Source organism: Prionailurus viverrinus, chromosome A1 (genome assembly GCF_022837055.1).
Source record: "Prionailurus viverrinus isolate Anna chromosome A1, UM_Priviv_1.0, whole genome shotgun sequence".
NCBI lineage: Eukaryota > Metazoa > Chordata > Mammalia > Carnivora > Felidae > Prionailurus > Prionailurus viverrinus.
The window spans coordinates 208,998,647-209,022,040 of record NC_062561.1 but is presented as its reverse complement, the minus strand read 5'-3'; the positions used below and the strand labels follow the sequence as shown (position 1 = coordinate 209,022,040).

The following is a 23,394-nucleotide window of genomic DNA, read 5'->3' as shown; positions in this document are numbered from 1 at the left end:
AAAGACCCATAAAATACCAGAAATAAATCTGACCAAAGAGGTGAAAAATCTATACACTGAAAACTACAGAAAGTTTACGAAAGAAATTGAAGAAGACACAAAAAAAATGGAAAAAGATTCCATGCTCCTGGATAGGAAGAACAAATATTGTTAAAAATGCTGATACTACCCAAAGCAATCTACATATTCAATGCAATCCCTATCAAAATAACACCAGCATTCTTCACAGAGCTAGAACAAAAATCCTAAAATTTGTATGGAACCAGAAAAGACCCTGAATAGCAAAGCGATCTTGAAAAAGAAAACCAAAGCAGGAGGCATCACAATCCCAGACTTCGAGCTATACTACAAAGCTGTAACCATCAAGACAGTATGGTACTGGCACAAGAATAGACACTCAGATCAATGGAACAGAATAGAAAACCCATAAATGGACCCACAAATGTATGGCCAACTCATCTTTGACAAAACAGGAAAGAATATGCAATGGAATAAAGACAGTCTCTTCAGCACATGGTGCTGGGAAAACTGGACAGCGACATGCAGAAGAATGAACATGGACCACTTTCTTACACCAAACAGAAAAATAAACTCAAAATGGATGAAAGACCTCAATGTAAGACAGGAAGCCATCAAAATCCTCGAGGAGAAAGCAGGTAAAAACCTCTTTGACCTCGCCTGCAGCAACTTCTTACCCAACACATCTCTGGAAGCAAGGGAAACAAAAGCAAAAATGAACTACTGGGACCTCATCAAAATAAAAACCTTCTGCACAGCAAAGGAAACAATCAGCAAAACTAAAAGGCAACCGACAGAAGAACAGAGGGTTACTGGAGGGGTTGTGGGAGGGGGGATGGGCTAAATGGGTAAGGGGCATTAAGGAATCTACTCCTGAAATCATTGTTGCCTTATATGCTAACTAATTTGGATGTAAATTTAAAAAAATAAAAAAAATTAAATTAAAAAAAAAAGGTGATGTTTAAGGTTTTCAATCCCAATTTAAATGGGATGCTGGAACTGAACATTTTGTAGGAAATGGGTTGTCTGGAAGAGCTTCCTTTGAGAGGAAGATTCAGCAAGAAAGATTGCACCATAATCTAGTGTCTCATCTAGGAACTGGTGGACCATCCTGGGTCAGGTATGAAAAGTCAACCAGAAGACACTAGTGTCCTTAGAACTATCATGTATGTAGGGGAAGGGAACTTGATCTTCATTATCCATTAAACACAAAATATGGAAACTGAATGAAGAAACTTACATAAAAAACTGGTACAAAATAAGTGAAAGCAACAGGACTTCATAAAAAACAAGTGAACCTTAAGACTACCCAGAGTAACAGGATTCCCACAGGAAACAATTTCCACTGAGGATTAAGCCTGTAATAAAAAAATTACTAAGTACACAAGTCAGAAAAAAATGCCATGAGGATGAATTAGTACACTCAATAGGCAAAAAATTGCAGTGCAGAAATTATATATTCTCGAACAACTAGAGAAAGACTCCCAAATGAACATGTTTAACATCTTCAAAGAGATAAAAGTATGAAAATAATCCAATAGGGTAGGATTAATTAATTCAAAATGGATTAAGGTCTTGAAGGTGAGATCTGTAACCATAAAGCTCTTAGAAGAAAACATAGGAAACTCCTTGACATGGGTCTTGGCAGTGACTCTTTGAATCTAATACAAAAAGCAAAAGCATCAAAAGCAAAAAAACAAAAACAAAAAACAAACAGAAAAACAAAAACAAAACACAAAATGCAAAAAACGAGTGGGACTACAGCAAACTAAAAAGCTTCTGCACAGCAAAGGAAATCAACAAAATGGAAAGGCAACCTACTGAATGGGAGAAAATATTTGCAAACCATGTATCTGATAAGGGGCTAATATCCAAAATTCATAAAGAGCTCATGCTACTCAATAGCAAATAATAATAATAATAATAATAATAATAATAATAACTTGATTAAGGAATGGGCAGAAGAAGATCTGAATAGATATTTCTCCAAAAAAGACATACAGATGGCCAATAGGAACATGAAGGATGCTTAATATCAATGCAAATCGCAACCACAGGGAGATATCACCTCACACCTGTTTGAATGACTATTATCAAAAAGATAAAAAACCAATAAGTGTTCGTGAAGATGTGACAAGAGATAACAAGTGTTAGTAAACCCGCGCACACTACTGATGGGAATGTAAATTGGTGCAGCCACTATGGAAAATGTTACGGAGTTTCCTAAAAAAATTAAAAATAGAACTACTATATGATCCACCAATTCTGGTGGATCTTCTGGTTATTTATCTTCTGGTTATTTATCTGAAGAAAATGAAAACACTAACTCAAAAAGATATATGCACCCCTATGTTTATTTCAGCCCTATTTATAATAGCCAAGACATGGAAGCAACTTAAGTGTCCATCAATGGATAAAAGTATAAAGAAACTGTGGTATATATATGCAATGGAATATTATTCAGCCATAAAAAAGAACAACATTTATGCACCTTGAGGGCATCATGGCAAATGAAATAAGTCATACAGAGAAAGAGAAGTGCTATGTAACCCCTTATATGTGGAATCTAAAGAAACAGAAAAACAAAACACCAAACTCATAGATACAGAGAACAGATTGGTGGTTGTGAGAGGTGGAGGTGGGGGTGGAATGGGAGAAACTGGTGATCTGTTTTTTTTAGCTTAAATAAAAATGAATAAGTAATAATAATAATAATAATAAACAATAAGGAAACATCTCTAAGATATATTTTAAGTGATGAAACCAGACATGGATCAGTGTATATACTACCATTGGGTTAAGAACACAAATCGAGAAGGAAGGTGTGTGTGTGTGTGTTTCTTATTTGCTTGCATATTAAGAAAAAGATGTAGAGATGACCATCAATAATAATAATACCAAATAGTTCCTGAACACCTTCCCCAAATTCAAGTCTTTGGTTAGTCTTTTATAAATGTATCTTACTGTGAGTCCATGAGTCCCAAGCACCTTCTGTGCCCACAGTCTAGTTTTTGCTTTTAATTAAAGCAAACATATAAAAACCTTGTTTTAGATAATTGACCCTGCTACTGTGTCCCTATATGTTTGAAACAAAAGTCAGTGCCTTGGCAAAAGTCTGCTATATATAGAACAGACATAAGGAACGCCAGGAGCTTATGCTATCATTAGAAATTCCTCCTATTCGGAACACTATGTACTGGATAATGGAATAATATTCAATTGACCCAACCAGATTTTGTAGCAGATAGCATTTCCTTGGAAAGAGACTCTGAGCATCTGAGTTTGTATGCAATAGATTTATTAGCATGTGTTTTGGGGGGAAATATGTTAGGAGTATGGGGAGCACAATTGGGAATAAGGGGAAGTTCAATTGTAATGCTCTGGCAACAGAGGCTTCAGCAAATCATACAAGAAGCTCCAAAGCTGAATAGTGCTCCAGAGCTGTCCCAATTGACGCAAGAGGGAGGGCCCATCAGATACCAACCACACTGACCAGTTATCAGATATGGGCTTCTTTCAGACTGGGAGCATAATCTTGGGCACCACTCCCTTGTTACAGGGCAATTCCTGAAGAGAGACTCAGCTGTGAAATGTCAGCAGGTAACACTCATAGGAGGTGGGGGATGGGTGCTTGATCCTGAAGGCAGACCCGGGCTGTGTACCATGACATCCTCCATAGAGTCTTAGGAAATTTTGAATGCAGAAGGCACTGAGAAAAGATAGAAGCAGTAGAAGCAGAGGTGATAAAGACAGAGAGAAACCGAGTCATGAAAATGGCAGTATTATTACAGTATTAACAACAAGATAATTAGGTTGCTACAGCAATTTTTGAATATCTTGAGAGGGTTTTGTATCTTTAACAGTGATAAATTATATTTCAGATCTTCATAAACATGAACTGTAATTGTGGAGGCGATTGTATTGTCTGTATCTGTTTCTTGCAATCTGAAAAAGCAAACCTAAAAGACATAGGTCTTGGGTATTCAACTTTGAAGTGCATCTTATGCAAGGGTATTTATAAGAACATGTGAAGAAACCTTCACTGAAAAATATTAAAAGACTTTTAGAGAGATTAGGAATTTTGCTTACTTGCTTAAAAAAATTACAGTTGACCCTTGAACAATGCTAACAAAGGTTAGGGGTACTGATACCCCACACAGTTGAAAATCTATGTATAACTTTTGACTCCCCCAAAACTTAACTACTAAGAGCTTACTGTTGACCAGAAGATTTACCAATAGCATAAAGAGTTGATTAATACACACTTTGTATGTTATATGTGTTATATAGGGTATTATTACAATAAAGTAAGCTAGGGAAAAGAAAATTTTATTAAGAAAGTTGTAAGGAAGAGAAAATATATGGATAGTACTACACTGTAAAATATCCACAATTGAGCCCAATAAGTGGGCTCATTCAGTTCAAACTCATGTTGTTCAAGCGCCAATCATTACAGTTAAAAAAATAATAGTTCTGTTTAAATGTAGAGGTAGAAGATGTAAAATTGCATGCTAAAAGACCTATAAAGTCTGCTTTGTCCATTTTATGTGTTCACTATTTATCCTCTGTTTACATGGATAGCCTAGACGTTTAATACACGTTAGTTTAAGACCTAATTTTCAAATTAAGTAACCTCAAAATGCAGAGTTTTGTCCCTAGTGATATAAAATAAGTTGCTCTCACCTTGAGAAGTTTTTGGGTTTTTTCTGGTTTCACAGGCAATTCCTGTAAATGCCATTGGGCAGGTACACAGACATTCTCCATCCAGCAGGATCACAGTACCTCCATGTTGGCATGGGTTGCATTTCCTCACATTGAATTCAGTGATATAATCTTCAAGGGCTCTTTCTAAATTCTGTTTCTTTAGGTGTGCGTCTTTTATTTTCACTGGAACCAGATTATATATAGGAGACAGCTACAAGAAAGCAAAATATTTAATTTTAGAACTTTTTCTACTGATGGAGCTTGTGCAGTACCATTCACTGAATTATTTGTCCATTCATTAATTCAACAAAGGTGTTTTTTTTTTTTAACGTTTATTTATTTTTGAGACAGAGAGAGACAGAGCATGAATGAGGGAGGGTCAGAGAGAGGGAGACACAGAATCCGAGGTAGGTTCCAGGCTGCGAGCTGTCAGCACAGAGCCTAACGCGAGGCTCGAACTCACAGACCGTGAGATCCTGACCTGAGCCGAAGTCGGACGCTTAACCGACTGAGCCACCCAGGTGCCCCTCAACAAAGGCTTATTGAATGATTATTATTGGCAGGTATGATGTTTGCTGATAGACTATAGGAGTGATCAAAGCTAGGCATGATCTCTGTGATCATTATGGAGATAAGGAGGTCACATTATGCAAGCAAGAAGACTGATATTAAAATAACCACACAGATAAAACGGAAAGCATGATAGGTACTATACGGGATGGGTATATGTGTTTTAAAAATGGACAATCATGGACTTAAACTTTTCTCAGGATAACATACTGACATTATTTTGTGAATTGTTTATGCTGCCTTTTCCCCTCCTCCTCGCTTCCAACAGGTAGCCAGTGTCTCTTGTCAAACTGGGGCTTTGTGTGCAAGGCCAAGATCAGAAAGCCCCTGAAGGCAAATTCTTTGTTGGCTTTCCCCCACCCATAAAAGCCTGAACTCACTGACGAATTTTTACTGGGAGAAAGGGTGTGAGAAGAATGCCACTGAGGCAGGAGATTCCTCCTGACTTAGTACATCCCTCAGGGGACAAGAAACCATAAACTGGATCTCTGGCAGCTATTTGAGGAAAAGCAGATAGTCCCTAGAGAAGGCAGGTCCATATCAAGGACTAGGGATCCAGTTTTGCCAGGGACTCCCATGTACAGTCTTGGCATAGAAGGCTTGGAACCACTTGACTTCAAGGGAACATGTGAGTTTGAACAATGAGGTTATTAGGGTGACCACCGTGGATTAAATATATACATATATTCCCAGTTCCCCAACTGAAGCATCAGGGTTCTTGTATTGATCTGGGCAGTAAGACCTCCCTGAACCCCATCCAACAAATGATTAAAGGATAAATTTTCCAGCAGTAGGAAGGGATGGAATCTCAATACCAAATTTAATTAGAATTAAAGAAAATGAAGTAATATGGTTTCTTCTGCATAAATTCCTGGGGTCAAATACATAGTTGCTACAACTGAATTGAGGAAGCTTGGAAGGGCTTTCCTGAGAAAATGACCCTTCCGCTGAGATTTGAGGGTGCTGGGACAGAAAGAAGAGCATTCCAGTCATACAGAATTTGAAATGTCGCTATGGTGGAGGGGTGCCTGGGTGGCTCACTCAGTTGAGCATCCCAGGGTCCTGGGATTGAGACCTGTATCAGGCTCTGCGCTGAGCCTGGAACATGCTTGTGATTCTCTCTTTCTCTACCTCTGCCCCTCTCCCCCACTCACTAGCTCTCTTTCTAAAACAACAACAACAACAACAACAACAACAACAACAACAAAATTCTTATGGTGGAAAAGCCACAACATATGTAGAAGGTGTCTATATCAGCAAATTCAGTTGTGTGACTCAAAGACTTGTTTGAGTAAATAAATCATTAGAAACTGAGGTCCTTGGGTGGCATAGCACTTTGAAACAGGAGGCTACAAATTTAAAAGGAACTGGAATCCGCAGACTCAAGAAAGATTAAAACAAAAATACTACATGTGGGTAATGATGGATTGAATAATGTCAACTGAACTTTTTTTCTCTGAGGGCAATGACAAATAAAACCAAAGTTAAAAATCTGCTTGAAGGCCCTGGAGAGTCAATGAGGTAATACATATTCGGCTACGTTCTGGGAGGAGGTGGAAATTCAGGGAGGTGAGCCTAGTATTTTTGGGCCACAGTCCCCTTTTGACACATTTGCCTAATTTGGGAACAGGCTGCAGAGGGACTGAGGTAAAGGAGCTCATCACTGGGCTGGTGGGGGTGGGGGGAAAGGTTGGTATTCAGGGACAGCAAAGGAAAAGAAGCCATGCTTTGGGTTGGGACCCAAAGCCCTACAGTCCTGGAAGTGAGAGGGAGCCAGAAGTGGGTGGCCTTGCAGAGACTGCAGTCTGGTTCGCATTAAAAAAATCTTGAATCATTGTAACCCCAGAAGCTTTCCAGATGTAAACATATATTTTCTTTGGAAGAAAAGAAAATCATTCCAAGGCCTCACGCTACTCCTAGAAGAATTTTTAAAGTGTAATATTCAGCCCCCAATAAAAATAACTAGGTACACAAGGAAACAAGGTGACATGAACAAGAACCAGTAGAAACCCTAGAAGCTAAAGCAGAGCTGTGAGAATGACAAGATTTGATCTACCAGACAGACTTTTGAAGCGCTATGTTTACATGAGTCGGACCATAAGGGAGAAGATCAGCAATTGTAGCAGAAAACCGGAAGTTACTTTTTAAAACAGAGGACTTGGGAAAAATAAACAAATAAAGATATTATAAGTTGATATTAGGGGCACCTGGGTGGCTCAGTCAGTTAAGCGTCTGACTTCAGCTCAAGTCACCATTTTGAGGTTCGTGAGTTCGAGCCCTACATCGGGCTCTGTGCTGACAGCTCAGAGCCTGGAGCCTGCTTTGCATTCTGTGTCTCCCTCTCTCTCTTGTCTCCCTCCACCCTTGCTCTCTCTCTGTCTCAAAACAAATAAATAAACATTTTGGGGGTGCCTGGGTGGGTCAGTCGATTAAGCTCCTGACTTCTGCTCAGGTCATGATCTCACGGTTTGTGAGTTCAAGCCCCCCACCGTGCTCTGTGCTGACAGCTCAGAGCCTGGAGCCTGCTTCAGATCCTGTGTCTCCCTCTCTCTCTGCCCCTCCACACTCATGCTCTGTCTCTCTCTGTCTCTCAAAAATGAATAAATGTTTAAAAAAAAAAGTTGACATTAATATGCCAGTTTATGGACTGGTTAAATAGAAGCCGTGATACAACAGAAGCAAAATTAATAAATTAGAATATTGGTAAGGAGAAAATACTGACAATGAAGCATAAAGTGATAAAAGATTGGGAAATACAGAAAGAAGGTAGGAAACATAAAAGACAGGGTGACTGGGTGGCTCAGTCAGTTAAGCATCTGACTCTTGATTCTGACTCAGGTCATGATCCCAGGATCGTGGGATCCAGCCCCGCATTGGGCTCCATGCTGGAGCTCTATGTCTCTCCCACTCTCTCTCTAAAGTAATAATAGTAAAAATGGATAGGGGGAGAAGAGAAAAGATCCATATAATTTGAGTCCCAGAAGGAGAGAATATTTAAGAAGCAATATTTGAAGAGCTAATGGCTGAGAGTAAAACAAGCCAGTGGAAGATACAGAGGTACCCCATTAATGAAAAGCAAGGCTATAATTTTTTCTTTTCACACATAGCCATATCAGGGTAAAACTACTAAAAAAAACAAAGATAATGGAGTAGATCCTAAAATCATCTAAGTAAAAAGTCATAGCACTTTGAAAGTAGACTGATATTTGATTTTAATAGATATAATCAATGATAGAAATTGTTCTTGGACAATGAGATATTCATAGGAGATTTCTTAAAAGGTCACTTCAAAGGTTATATCACTCACAGAAAAACAAATCTAGTTTGATTGTAGATCAAAAAGTAAAAGCAAAACAATAAAGCTTCTGCAAGAAAATATATAGGACAGCATCTTCAAGACCTTGAAGTAGGGAAAGATTTTAAACAGGACATAATGGCACTAACTATAATGAAAGGAAATATATATATTTGACTATGTCAAAATAAAAAAAAACCCAACATTATAATTCCTGATATGATGTACTGAGAAGGACACAACGTCACTTCTGTGGTATCTTTCCAAATGGATGACCTCAATCTTCTCTAAGCCTAAATTGAGGGACATTTGACATAACAGCTGACTCATCAAAAAATGTCAAGGTCCTGAAAGATGAGAAAAGTCTGAGAAACTGTCCCAGAATCGAGGAGACTAAGGGGCCATTACAACTAGTTGCAGTGTGGGATCTTGATCAGATCTTGGAACAGATAAAAGATATTAGCGGAAAAACTGGTGAATTTTAAATAGGCTCTGTAGGTTAGACAATGTTAATTTTCTTATTTTGATTAACTGCACGATGGTTGTGTAAGTTGTTAACATCAGGGGCTGCCAGTTATAGGGTGCATGTGAACTCTGTGCTATTTTTGCAGGTTTACTGTCTGTACTATTTATGCCATTTTACAGTAAGTCTAAAATTATTTCAAAATAAAAAGTAAAAAGGAGAACATCTGTTACAAAAAATATCATTGAAAGGTGAAGGTCCTCAAATGAAAAAAAACCTTTTATAATACCTTTAACTGAGACTAGGCTTATATCCAGAATATACCAAGAACTTCCACAGTCAATGGAAATGTTCACCAGCACACTCTTTTATAAATTAGTATATAGGATTTAGATTTTAACTATGTTATATTTATTTGGAAGAAAGTAGCCTCTTACAGACATTGCCACATTGGCATGAACAACATAAGCATGTGGCAGAGTTATTTTGATTTTTGGGAAAAGACATTCATCTTGTTTTACCTTTTAAAGGAAAGTCAAGGCCAGATAATCTAAGATAGGAAGAGAGGGTCATGGGGAAACTACAATGTGGATGAAATGCATAAACAAAGTGTTCAAAGAGATAAAGAGGAAGGTCATGTAATGACCATAATTTCAGAGAAGCCTCAAACCCTGGAGGCAAAACTCCCTCAAGAAGACAAAGAACAATGAAAATGTACTTGGTGAAGTGTCTTTTTCTGATAAACTTTGGCTTTCCATTAATTAAGAGAACAGTTCTCCTTTGTCTCCTACACTAGCTAATTGTATCTTTCTACTATTTGTAGTCATGAAACATGAAACATGCTAACATACAAATAAATTGAAATATAGTTTAAAAATGAAGTACATTAAAAAATAATAAATAAAATGAAGTAAATTGAGGTTTCGTATATATACAGAGAGAGAATCCCAAGCAGACTCCTGCATTGTCAGCACAGAGCCCTACGTGGATCTCAAGCCCACAAACCATGAGATCATGACCTGAGCTGAAATCAAGAGTTGGAGGCTTAACTGACTGAGCCACCTAGGCGCCCCATATGAGTGTTATTTTTATCCCTATACAAGTGAGTTAGGACTGACTTTCACTACATCTTTATAACTGTAATGAGGACAACACAGAGCACCGTGACTACAGGTCCTTGAAATACTTATGCTCTTTAACATCCGATGCCTCACTGCGAAGAGTTGCACAACAAAAATGGTAGGTAAATGATTCATTATTACCTAGGTTGTTCCAGAAAGTGCTCAATATAGCCTGACATGTGGGTGCATAAGATTGGTTGAGGGAAACAAGAGAGGGAGGACGGAGGATAAAAGGCAAGATGAAGGCAAAGGCGACACAAAATTCATGCTAGGAGGACTGACCCACTGGCATGAGGTGGGTCACAAATTTGGGGATATTTTCTAGTGCACTAAGTAAGACAACTGAATTTAATGGTCACATGCATTTAAGAAATATTTACGTTGTTCACAAGAGAAACAAAATGATCCATGAAACTGAGTTTAAAGAGTAATATCTCCCATGAGTTCTCATAAAGGAGACACTGTATTATGTAACATCCTTTTAGTAAATAAAGCAGTGAGTTATATAACTTGGCAAAAACAAAACTTTACAGGAAGCCAATTTGCTACATGCTAGCTATACTGATCTCTGCTGCTATTGCTTTAGAGGAAATAATAAACTTTATATCTCTCAGGCAATCATTAATAAATGTAATTTCCTCAACTGACATTTTTATAACTAGTTTGTAGTGGTAAGCTTAAGAAGAAACCAAAGTTCAGCTATTCTGTTGAGATAAAATGTAGAAATGTTGTGTTAACATTCAGGCCAGCTGGAAATAGAAATAATATACTTTCATGAAAGTTGAAGACTCTGACAAAAGCGAATACTGAAAGTGAGGCTCTTTCTCCTCTGCCTGAAGAAGGGCTGAGAAAAAATTCTTGGGCTGGGTCAACACATTCCTCAAACAGAGGTTTGGGGTCTGCTGAAGCACACGGACAAATGCAGAATCAGAGCCATGAGGTTCTACTTCATAGAGCATGGCCATAGTTATTTTTTATTTTATTTGTTTCTTAGTTTAGTGTGGACAAATATATTAAATTATCCTGTTATGTTGTGTTGTGTTATATATAACTGCTTTACTTAGAAAATCTCTGTGAAATTCTTTAGAGTAATATAACCTCCCAGTGTTTTCTCCAAGATAAACTGTTTGCAACATAAATATCTAGATAATGGATTTCATTTGCTCAGAGGATTAAACATAAGCCAGTTAATAGTTTAGTGTGGTGGGGAGTGTGGGTGGGAAGAAGTTTCACCAATTCTTTAAATAGTTAAATAGAAGGATCTATTCTTAAGACTATCCCTGATGTTTGAAGGTGTCATCCATAGACAATAGAATGCTTCAACTTACCAAAGAATTAATTAGTGATTATAGATTGCCTAATTAGCTCATGGAATAGCTTCTAATTAACCAAAAAAAAAAAAAACAAAACACTTCTACTGCATTTATAAAATCAAAATAACTTGGAATCTATTTCAAGGTCAAACCACACTATATCTCATATCTCTTTAGGGATTTAAAAGTCATGCAAAGTCAATAAAGAACACAATATTTTAACTATTTTCTGAACTTTATTTACAAGAAGATAAATTTTAAAAAGTGGTTGCTGGGTGACTCACTATAGTTGCCGTTTTCTTAGGTAGAATATTGATCTGAAAAGCCCAGGCTTCCCATGTATGAATAAAGAAGGTTATACAGGTATTTTAGATGGACTGCCTACTAATCTAAAAATCTGGAGGTCAGGGCACCTGGGTGGCTCAGTTGGTTGTGTCTGAGTCTTGATTTCAGCTCAGGTTATGACCTCATGGTCATGAGATTGAGCCCTGGGTTGGGCTCTATGTTGGGTGTGGAACCTGCTTGAGATTCTCTCTCTCCCTCTGCACTCCCTCCCACTTGCTATAAATAAATAAATAAATAAATAAATAAATAAATATCTGGAGTCAATAGTTGCCCTTGAAAATAGGATAAACTATACTTTGCATCCAGCCAGCAGGACTGTCCCATAGAGTTAATGAAGGTCTTTGAATAGTTTTGGTAAATCTAGTAGTAAATCTTCAGCAGATGCTTTATTTACTTGAGATTCTTTAAATTGGCTCTAGAATATACTGGACTACGATAAAGATCAGGGAACAAGTTTGGATCCATACAAGGACAGCTGAATTTAGAGATGAGAAGACAAGACAATTTGTGTCCATCTGGATGTAAACATCTTCCAAATTAATTCTTATTTAAGATTTTCTGACAGATCTATTTTTATTGAGTTTCAAATTATTATTTCAAATAAATATTATTTAAACATAATAAAACAAAAAGGATCTCTTCTGGCTTTAATTTCACATATAGACATGCAAATTTGGCCAACTTTTTCTCCCTTTTTGTCCTACCTGTGGGGCAAAATATTTGAAGTTTCATAGATATGTCAGCACATTTATGAATGGCTAGATTTCTGCAATCTAAAAGGAAAAGACTACAATTTTCCAGTTTCCGACTTCTTCCCTCTCATAAATGAGATGGTTTTGGTAGCTTCACTCATTCTTTAAGGACAATAAAATGGGATGAAGTGACAAAAATCTCTAATAACTAGTCCTATCAAAATGCCAACATGACTGTAACTCAAGTTAATCAAACTGAAATTGAGGTAAAAGATAACTTGACCTGAGGGAAAATTTTATAACACACAGGGAAAATGGAAAGCTATAAAGGGAAGTAGGAAAACAAATATGGAATAAAGGAAAACACTTACTCTTTTTAGTTAGTTTGGGGAGAAGAATGATGGGGCTAAATGACACTGGCATTTATATCTTTATGATTACAATGCAGTGTGTTTCCCCTAGAAATAAGTACTAATGGGTTTATAAACTCAAGACTGTAATCAAGATACAAAAAAGAAAGAATTTCTGGACCATAAGAACCGCTCACCCTTGGTCTTATTTTCTGAGACCTCATGCACTTCCCTTTCATGAAGGCCCTTAAAGATTCTCCTGTGTTGGAAGTGGTGGTATGATGCCACCTGATGGCAAGGGACAACCAGGGGCAGATGGAAGGGAACTAACAATTCTTGGGCACCTATTTGGTGCCAGTCTGTGCCACAGGCTCTACACAAGCAATCTTATTAAATCCTCAAAATAAACATGAAGCCCTGGAATTTAGCCCTGGAATGTAGCATTGCAGAGGTCAGAAAACTTTACACATTTAGAGAAGGACAGAGAGCTGAACTCATCCTGGGCTGGTGTGATGCCACACGTCATGCCTTTCCTCTATGTCACACTTCTTTCCAGGGATGACACAGGAGTACATTTGAATGCTCACATCTCTTTCAGAAGAAGTTAACCATTCATCTGAACCAACAGTTACATTTAATAAGAAAATTTTAAAGTCTTCTATTTGAAAATAAACATTCCTGAAACTAGACCACTTTCTTACACCATTCACGAGAATAAACTCAAAATGGATGAAGGACCTGAATGTGAGACAGGAAACCATCAAAACCCTAGAGGAGAAAGCAGGAAAACACCTCTCTGACCTCCGCTGCAGCAATTTCTTACTTGACACATCTGCAAAGGCAAGGGAATTAAAAGCAAAAATGAAGGACCTCACGAAGATAAAAAGCTTCTGCACTGCAAAGGAAACAATCAACAAGACTAAAAGGCAACCGATGGAATGGGAAACGATTCTTGCAAATGACATATTGGACAACGGGCTAGTATCCAAAATCTATAAAGAGCTCACCAAACTCCACACCCAAAAAACAAATAATCCAGTGAAGAAATGGGCAGAACACATGAATGGACACTTTTCTAAAGAAGACATCCAGATGGCCGACAGGCACATGAAAAGATGCTCAACGTCACTCCTCATCACGGAAATACAAATCAAAACAACACTGAGATACCACCTCACGCCAGTCAGAGTGGCTAAAATGAACAAATCAGGAGACTATAGATGCTGGCGAGGATGTGGAGAAACGGGAACCCTCTTGCACTGTTGGTGGGAATGCAAACTGGTGCAGCCGCTCTGGAAAACAGTGTGGAGGTTCCTCAAAAAATTAAAAATAGATCTACCTTATGACCCAACAATAGCACTGCTAGGAATTTTCCCAAAGGATACAGGAGTGCTGATGCATAGAGGCACTCGTACCCCAATGTTTATAACAGCACTTTCAACAATAGCCAAATTATGGAAAGAGCCTAAAAGTCCATCAACTGATGAATGGATAAAGAAGATGTGGTTTATATATACAATGGAATACTACGTGGCAATGAGAAAGAATGAAATCTGGCCTTTTGTAGCAATGTGGATGGAACTGGAAAGTGTTATGCTAAGTGAAATAAGTGAAATAAGTCTGTCAGAGAAAGACAGATACCATATGTTTTCACTCATATGTGGATCCTGAGAAACTCAACAGAAGACCAGGGGGAGGAGGAGAAGGGGGAAAAAAAAGTTACAGAGAGGGAAGGAGGCAAACCATAAGAGACTCTTAAATACTGAGAATAAACTGAGGGTTGATGGGGGCTGGGGGAGAAGGGAAAGTGGGTCATGGGCATTGAGGAAGGCACCTGTTGGGATGAGCACTGGGTGTTGTATGGAAACCAATTTGACAATAAATTTCATATTAAAAAAATAAAAAAATTAAAAGCTTATGATTATATGCATGAAAATAAAAATGTATTATTACCTTTAAAAATAAATAAATAAAAATTTTCATTGGACCTTATAGAATAGGAAAAAAAAAAAAGAAAATAAACATCCCTTACTTTTTGACTTATGAGCACTGGAGAATCATTTAAGGAAGTGGCCCAATTTACAAAGTCAGTCATATCAACCGTTTTGGCTCCTTTGAGAAGCTTCTCTTTCAGCTCATATGCATATTTTTGGGTTCCTCCTCTTATGAGTGAAATAACATCATCTATAAGGTTATCACTAGTGATGTTTACTGAGAAGAGAAAGAGGATATAAGTGAAACATTTATAGTTGTGACATTTGATCAACATTTATTGAACCTTTTCAAAAAGTATAGTCTAATATATTTATTGAATTTTACTTATATAATTTTTCACCCAAAATCTCCAAGAGCAAGTTTTATTAGTAGTCAATTGTAGACTCCAGTTGTCTTAAAAAAAAATGATGATTTAGATACATTGATGATTCCAAATTCATCACTTATGCCTATGCATACGTGGGAACTAAACGTGACTTTTGGGATGTGCTAGAAATTTTTTGTTTTCAGACTTACTTCATAATTACATTTTATTTAACTTTGCTTCAAACTAATTTAATATTACCAAAAAAATCAGAAAGTGTAAAAAAGAATCAGGTGAAAAACAAAATTTTTTTCCATCCTAAATTCCTACTCCTCTCTCCTTCAGTTTCTCTCTCCAGACTTTTAACACACTTTTGTGAATCTTATAGAGTTGTAAATTTTTTGAGCTGGAAGGAATTTCAAGATTTTTGTTTATCTTTTTTCATTTTTATAGATGAGAAAACTGAGACTCAGAGAGGGGGAGTGACTAGCCCAAGACTAACCTGAGGGTCAAATATTGAAATTAGGACTTTCGATGGCAAGTTCAATTTTTTTTTTTTTTTGCACTCATCAGTGGTTTCTTAACATGGCCACATGTTAGTGGTTGGTATGCTTTTAAAAACACTAGGCTTTTCTCTCACTGCCTCCCCACTATCAGCTGCTTCTCTAAAGGGAAGTCTCAAGCATTTGTATGTCCAAAAATATTCTCAGGGATTTCTGATTAGAGTAAAAATTGAGCATTCCAGCACTATCTCATGCTTGTAAATCTGCTAAGTATTAACAACACAAGCAACATTTATACTAAAGATATTTATGTTTTTAAAAAAGTTATGCACTGGTTGAATGTTAAGGATGGGTTGGGATTACTTCCCCCCCACCCCCAGTTTTATTGAGATATAGTTGACACACTGTAAAAGTTTAAGGTCTACTTAGAAAGAATGCTTTGCCATACACATATATCACAAAATGATTACCACCTGCATCACCTCGTACAGCTACAAACAATTTATCTTTTCCTGGGCTGAAAACTTTTAGTTTCTGCTCTCTTAGCAACTTTCCAGTATATCACACGGCACTGTTAGCTACAGTCATCAGGTTGTACATTACATCTCCAGCACTTATTTATCTTATAACTGGAAGTTTATACCTTTTGACTCATTGGACGAAGGCGGGTTAGGGGTTTTGAGCCGGGAGGAAGGCTGAATTAGGGAAATGGTTTCAGTCTTCTCCTCTGTTTATGGTTACATACGGTATGCCACTAGTCTATTCAGCAACTTTGCTAAGATTGGGGGGGAAAGGAGATTTTTGCTGAAGACGTTTTCTACCATTGGCCTTCTACCATTGCCAGGATAAATGTGCAAATCTACAAAGACTACAGTGTAAGTGCCTTTCCGAGAGCTGCACACTGTGTGGCCTGAGCAATGATGTTTCCAGTGAATACATGTCCATGGGTACTTGTGTTCATACCACTGTAAAAATAAAAGTTTTAAATCACTCAAAGGTTTTGCTTGTTTGTTTGTTTAGTAAAGAGGATGGACAATAAAGCGAGTTCATAGTGATGGGGCAGTGTTCATTGACAACACCTCCTCCTTTTTTTTAAACTAGTGAGGTAGGCCATACTTACCAGTTCCACCTTCACCCCTCTTTAAACAATCGTTTTTATTGATCTTTCCTGTGAGTTCAGCTCCAGCATTCAGAGAAGCATCCAAACTAAACCCGAGGCACCTCTGTACATCCCTTATTTCAACACCTGTTTAATGTATTTAGTTGAAAATCATTAAATAAGGTCTAAATTATTTCAATAAATACATTTCAATTGTACTATTTTGTAAGAAACATACTCGGATTCCTAGACATTATTACTGAACTCAGATGCAAGGTCATATCTGCTCTGCTTTGATGCATAGGACACTCGTACCCCAATGTTTATAACAGCACTTTCAACAATAGCCAAATTATGGAAAGAGCCCAAAAGTCCATCAAATGATGAATGGATAATATTAGAATCTAGTGGCCTCCTTTTGAATTTGCTCGTCAACTTACTAACAAAGGACATATAAATTTACTTCTTGTTTAAAAGAGCCATCACTCAGAATAGGGCAGTTACAGTAAAGTCCTTTACTTCTAACATCATGGGAGACAGACTCTGATGTCTAACATATATTCAATGCTCATCATATACCCAAAATCTTTCCAAACATCAATTAATTTAATCCTCACATTAACCTTTCAAGGTAAGTTCTATTATCCTCATTTTACAGATGAGGATATGGAACGACAGAGCAGATAAGTTACCTGCCAGTGGGATTCAGCAATTAGCCAAGTTACCATACGAACCAGAGTTGTCTGGCTGTTAAGCACTTCTCTGTATTGACTTCATAATTTGGTCGTGGGATGCATCAGCATCTCAGATTCCTCTTTGGAAGACTCTGTTCATTAAGGTAGTGAGTTCATTGCTTTGAGCAGATGGCTCATACATGCGACAACTCTGCTTTGGTCCTATGAATGCTACTTAGTAGACATCAGTTTTGGAAGCTGACTCACTGGTGTGTGGATACTACAGTTACTAGGAAGAAAAATCCTAATATTTAATTCAAGTATATACTTTATTATCTATTTAGAAGAGAAAATGATTATTTTATTACAAGGGTAAACTGCCTCAGTTCATTGACCATGTCAGTTTTCAGTCTTATTTATCATTTCAGAACACACACACACACACACACACACACACACACACACATGCTTTGTGAAAAAGGAAAGGGAGAAGTGAAGTTAGTTCCAGGGTTTCAAAATATAGAAGTAGGGATCTGGGGACATTTAAGCATTCATTTATTCAGCAAATATTTTTGTGTACCCACAACTAGTGAGAACTTGAGAAATATCAGGTGGATTTCCCTATGATATGAAAGGAAGAGGGAGGATAAAAATGGAAGGCCATGCAAGGAATCCAGAATACTAGATTTCCAACTTTAACCTAGGAAGCATAAAGACTTTGATTCCAAACATGGGTATGAAAATATCTAAGTGATCCCAATGAGCTTAGATTTTCTGCCTCAGCTGTGGGCCTTTTCTTGTCCAGACAGGGTCTGGACATCCCAAATCTAGGTGTAGGACGTGGTTTGGTCCTTAGGTATTGCCAATGAAGAAGCAAGAAAGATGACTTCCTTTTCAAAGGATTGACCTAATGATCCTTTTTACTAAGGTCAGACGATAAGTAAATTTAAGTGGGTAGGTCTGAGTTACCCAAGATTAAAGATTTTAGCTCATGGAGCTTTTTCACCAAGGCAACTCTTAGCCTGAAGTGTTCCTTGTGTTTTGATCACCGTTGCTGAGCCTTTCTCTTCTGATTTTCAGGTCACTCAAGACACAGTCCTCTTGTGCCCCTTGCCCATGTGCTATTTATCAAAATAGCCTGCTGGACAGGACTCAGGAGGCTTCCTTACGCTGTCTCACAAGGTATAGCCCTATGAGGCAGTACAAGTCAAACAACTTCATATTCCATTTCTCCTGGCAGCACCTTTACCCGCTCAAGACTAGACTGAGGCATCAAGAGCAGTTAGTTCTGGCTATTCATAGTTGTTTCATCTCTAAAATCTTTACAAACCGTGAGGACAGTGTCCGGCTGTAAGCTCATAGCCATATCCAATTCTTCACTTGAAACAGACAGAGGTTAAAAGAAAGAGCCACGGAAACGTTTTTTTGGCAACACTTCCATCCCTAAGAGACACGCTGAAAACATTTGACGGCAGAGAAAGGAGATGTGCTGGCATCTATCTCCTCTGTAAGGAATATTACAACTAGCCACAATTTCTCACGAAATGAGTAATTAAAACTTATTAACACAGTCACTTTGCATGCACTTTATTCTTAAAAGGCTTAGATGAAACCTTTAGGCCAGTATGGTACTTATGTAGTACATAGGCTTTTCCTGAACCCATGGCAGACATTGATGATCAACCATGGCCTTCTTTCCCATAACTTCAAGCGTGGTCAGACATCTGCTCAACGTGGAGTCAATTCAACTACCACCATATGATTAAACTTGTCATTCTATGGGGTAAAACTAATTTTCCACCTTTGCTTTAAGACATTAGATTTACATCTTAATATTACTTTCTCCCTTCTCCCTCAGAGAAAATTTAGAACACTATTTCCCTTCCAATGCTCAAGAGTCCTTTGGAAAAGTATTGACAAACATGTAATGGAACCCATTTATCGATTAAGAAATAGATGATGTGAATTATGTCTCTTGTACTTTTTCTACTTTTTAAGTAGTATTCCACTCAAAGCATCGTCGCCAACTGATCTTAAATTGCAGTATAATTTTGTGCATTTTGTAGTAGTGCTGCTGATCAAGTCATGATCAAGTCATCAAGTTCATGATCAAGTCATCGTGTTTGAGGTCTAGAAGTCAATTCGCTATTTGCTGTTTTAACAGGATTTTGATGCCAAAGGGCAGAGAGAGAGAGTTCTCTCAAAGAAGCAGTGTATAGGAATTTATCTGAAAGCCTTTAATCATTGAAAGAGGTTAGCAACAGGAATAATGATTGGTTAAAACAGCTTTAGAAGTAAGAGCTCTGTTTCTAGGTGTACCTTTCTCTTCCATGGCTGCTTTATCCAAAACATATATTAGTTCATAGAGTCCTCCTAGAGACCCAGAGCTACTGTAGTGGGTTCCGTAGGTTTCCAAAAATGCAAAATATTCCCCCTTTGCATAGGTAGGTGGCAGAGCTTTTATGTCCTCCAAGAAAGTTGTTGTCAGCATGACATCCCGACTTCTCATCGTAAATCTTCCCAGATGAATTACTCCCTTCACATGCAGGAACACTTTTTCCTTTGTTGTAGAGCAGAAGAAAATAAATATGAGTTTGGTAGCCATTATTTCAAAGTTAAAAATCAAAAAATTTAGAATTTCCCCAGGAAATAATTTGTGTTTGTTTGTTTTGTTTTGGTGACCATAGATATTTTGACCCAGTAGGGTGGCAAACTCAGAATGCCATTAGTCCCAACTGTTGATGAAAGTGTGCAGCACGGGGGCTCTCAAACACTGCCGGTGGGAATGTGGAATGGTCTAATCCCCCTGGAGAACAGCCTAGCAGTTTCTTATAAAAGTAAACACACATTTACCCTATGGCCAGTAATTTCACTTCTACATATTGACTTCCGGTCAATGAGAAAATAGCCCACAAAAAGATCCATACAAGACTTTCATAGCAGCTTTAGTCAGAATAGCTTAAAACTGGAAACAACTCAAATGTCCACCAACAGAAGACTGATAAACAAATTGTGGTATGTTCACACAAAGGAATACCAGTTAGCAATAAAAAAGGAACAAACTACTGATACATGCAATAATATAAATAAATCTTAAAAATAGTACTCTGAATGAAAAAAGCCAAGCACAAAAGAGTATGTACTCTGTGATTTCACTCATATGAAGTTCTAGAACAGGTGAAATCGAGCTACGGTCAGAGAAATCTGGAGTGCTTGCCTCTCAGGCAGTAAGGGAGTGGCTGCAAAAGGGCATGAGGGAATTTTCTTGAGGTGGTGGAAACGTTCTATATCTTGTATCAGGAGGTGGTTACACAGATGGATACCTACAATAGTCAAAACTCATGAAGCTATAGGCTTAAAGTATTTGTGTGTTATTGCTTATAAATTATACCTCATTAAGTTGATTTTAGAATGTTGGCAATGAAAGAAAAAGTAGACATTATGTATACAGCCTACTCTTCCCATTTTGCAGACCAAGAAAGTCTGATCCAAAGGTATCAAGTTATTTGCCCCAAATCACAAAAATAGACTGTGCAGTGATTGGTCCTATAAATGTAGGATTTAGGTCTCCCTGCTCCGTCTACTGGGTACTTTCAATTTTTTTTAAGTTTATTTATTTATTCTGAGAGAGAGAGAGAGAGAGAGAGAGAGAGACAGAGATAGAGCCAGAGAGAGGGAGAGAATCTCAAGTAGGCTCCACGCTGTCAACATAGAGCCCAACACGGGGCTTGATATCATGAACGATGCTACCATGACCTGGGCAGAAATCAAGAGTCAGACGCTTAACTTACTGAGTCACCCAGACACCCCACTCAATTTTTGGTAATAATAAGGTGGACAATATTTTAAGACCTAAATAGGTGAACAGTTAATCATTCCCAGAGATGATGGCTTAAATTTCCAGGAGAAAACCATAGACTGTCCCAGCCAAAACTAAACTATAATTGACACCTGTGGTTTTGTAGATGGTTCATTTAAGGTTCTTCTAGAGTAGTGGTTAACACATGTTGATTGCATAGAACTTTAAAGCATATTATTAGTTTTTAAAAGTATAGCTTGGTATATATGAACATCACACCAAACTTTCTGTGTTCTGGAAGCACAGATGTTCACAGTGTATAACTTCACTCCATGTGATGGTCGGTGATTCAGTCTTTAACAAAAATCTTAAAGAAACTTACTCCATATACAATAAATCATATGAGTTCTCCTGATGACCTCCATCATAATTCTCAGTGGAGTCTCAAGGATGCACAAAAAATATTTGGATTCCTTTTCGTTGTTACTAAATCAGGAGTGTAACTTGTCAGAAAGACATTATATTCTTTGGCCCCAATTATTTTAGAGGTAGATGTTAGATCATTTCCATCCAAACATAAAGTTGTTCCTTCTGTGTCAAAATCTCTTGGCCTCACTTGTCTAATGATTTGCTACCCATTTCTTTGTCCTCATTAAAAGCAAAATTCATTTAAAGAACTCTCTGTACTGGCTGTTTTCAATTCCTCTCTCCCCATTTTCTCTTGAATCTAATCCAGTCATTCAGCTCTCCTCACTACTTCAACAAAACTTCTCTTGTCAAGGTCACCAGTGACCTTCACAGTGATAAAGCCGGTAGCAGTTACTTCTGAGTCCCTCTTCTTTGACATATTAGCACATTTGGCACAGCTCATTACTCCTTTCTCCTTGATAGTTTCTTTTCTTATCTCCTAGTGCAGTTCTTCTCAAGCTGTAAAGTGCGAACACATCCCCTGTAGAATCTTGTTAAAATGCAATTCTGATTCAGCAGGTCTGGCTTAGAGGCTGAGGTTCCAGCTTCCCAGTGGTGCTGATGTTGTTGACCCATGGACCACACTTTGAGTAGTGAGGTTCTAGGGCATTATACCTGCCACATCTTGCTGTCCTCTGCTGCTTCTTCCTCTTTCTATTGATGTTCCTTGAGTTTAGTGTTGGATCTTCTCTCTCTCTCTCTCTTTTTTTTTTTTTTTTTTTTTTTTTTTTTTTTTTTTTTTTACAAAATGTGTAGTCATTTATTTTGAGAGAGAGAGAAAATTCCAAGCAGGCTCCATGCTGTCAGCACAGAGCCCAACATGGAGCTTGATCTCACAAACCATAAGATCATGACCAGAGCCAAATCAAGAATGGGACACTTAACTGACTGAGCCACCCAGGTGCCCCATCTAGCTCGTTTGGTAGCAACTTCATCTTTCCAGTTGCTCAGGTGAAAAACCTTAGAGTCATGCTTGACTCTACACTTGTGTCCATCATCACTCACCTGGATTCTTACAAAAGCTTTCAACAAATCTTGCTTTTGCTCTTAACTCTCATATTTCTTATCATTTAAATTATATTAGAGTATGTCAATCTTCTATTAAAAAATAATTCTAGTGACCTCCCATACCACTCAGAGAAAAAGCTAAATTTCATGACCTGGTTCAGGGTAACCTTTCTAACTTATTCTCCTTCTGGTTCACTCTGGGCCAATGGACAGATATGGTCATCTCTAACAGTTCCTTTTGCCAGGTGCATCATCCCAAATATGACTATTTGGTTATTTCTTCTCCTTCAAATCTTCACTCAGATTTCCTTGAGCTTTCTTTTTAATACTGCCATTTTCCCAGCACTCCTGATTTCCCTTCTGTTACTCTACTTTTCACTTTATTCCATAGCACTTAACACTTTCTAAATACTATGTGGTTTGCTATTTTGCGCTTATGTTTATTTTATCTATCTCTCTGCGATGAACTTTCAGTTCCATGAGGACCGGAATCTTTTCTAGTTTGGTTCACAAATGTATCCTAAGTACCTGGAACAGTGCCTGGCCACGTAGGAAATCTACATTAAATATTTTCTGCATGACTTAAAGGATTTTCCAACTACATACTTTGGATGGGTATGCATGTTAATATAGAGACAATGTACAGACCCATACAAAACAATTATAATGATTG

The 23,394-nt window shown here is 37.7% G+C and overlaps 1 protein-coding gene across 1 annotated transcript in view; it reads right to left on the bottom strand.

The window, feature by feature from the left end:
- Window positions 1-3,455: 3,455 nt before the first annotated feature.
- The window catches only part of C9 (complement C9), a 53,479-nt gene continuing 33,540 nt past the window's right edge, over window positions 3,456-23,394 (bottom strand). The window contains exons 7-11 of the mRNA XM_047874348.1: window positions 19,766-20,006; window positions 16,794-16,919; window positions 14,904-15,082; window positions 4,702-4,933; window positions 3,456-3,727 (exon numbers count right to left, since the gene is read on the bottom strand). Coding sequence (XP_047730304.1) covers window positions 3,702-3,727; window positions 4,702-4,933; window positions 14,904-15,082; window positions 16,794-16,919; window positions 19,766-20,006 — 804 coding nt within the window. The 3' untranslated portion in view covers window positions 3,456-3,701. The remainder of the gene's footprint in view (window positions 3,728-4,701; window positions 4,934-14,903; window positions 15,083-16,793; window positions 16,920-19,765; window positions 20,007-23,394) is intronic.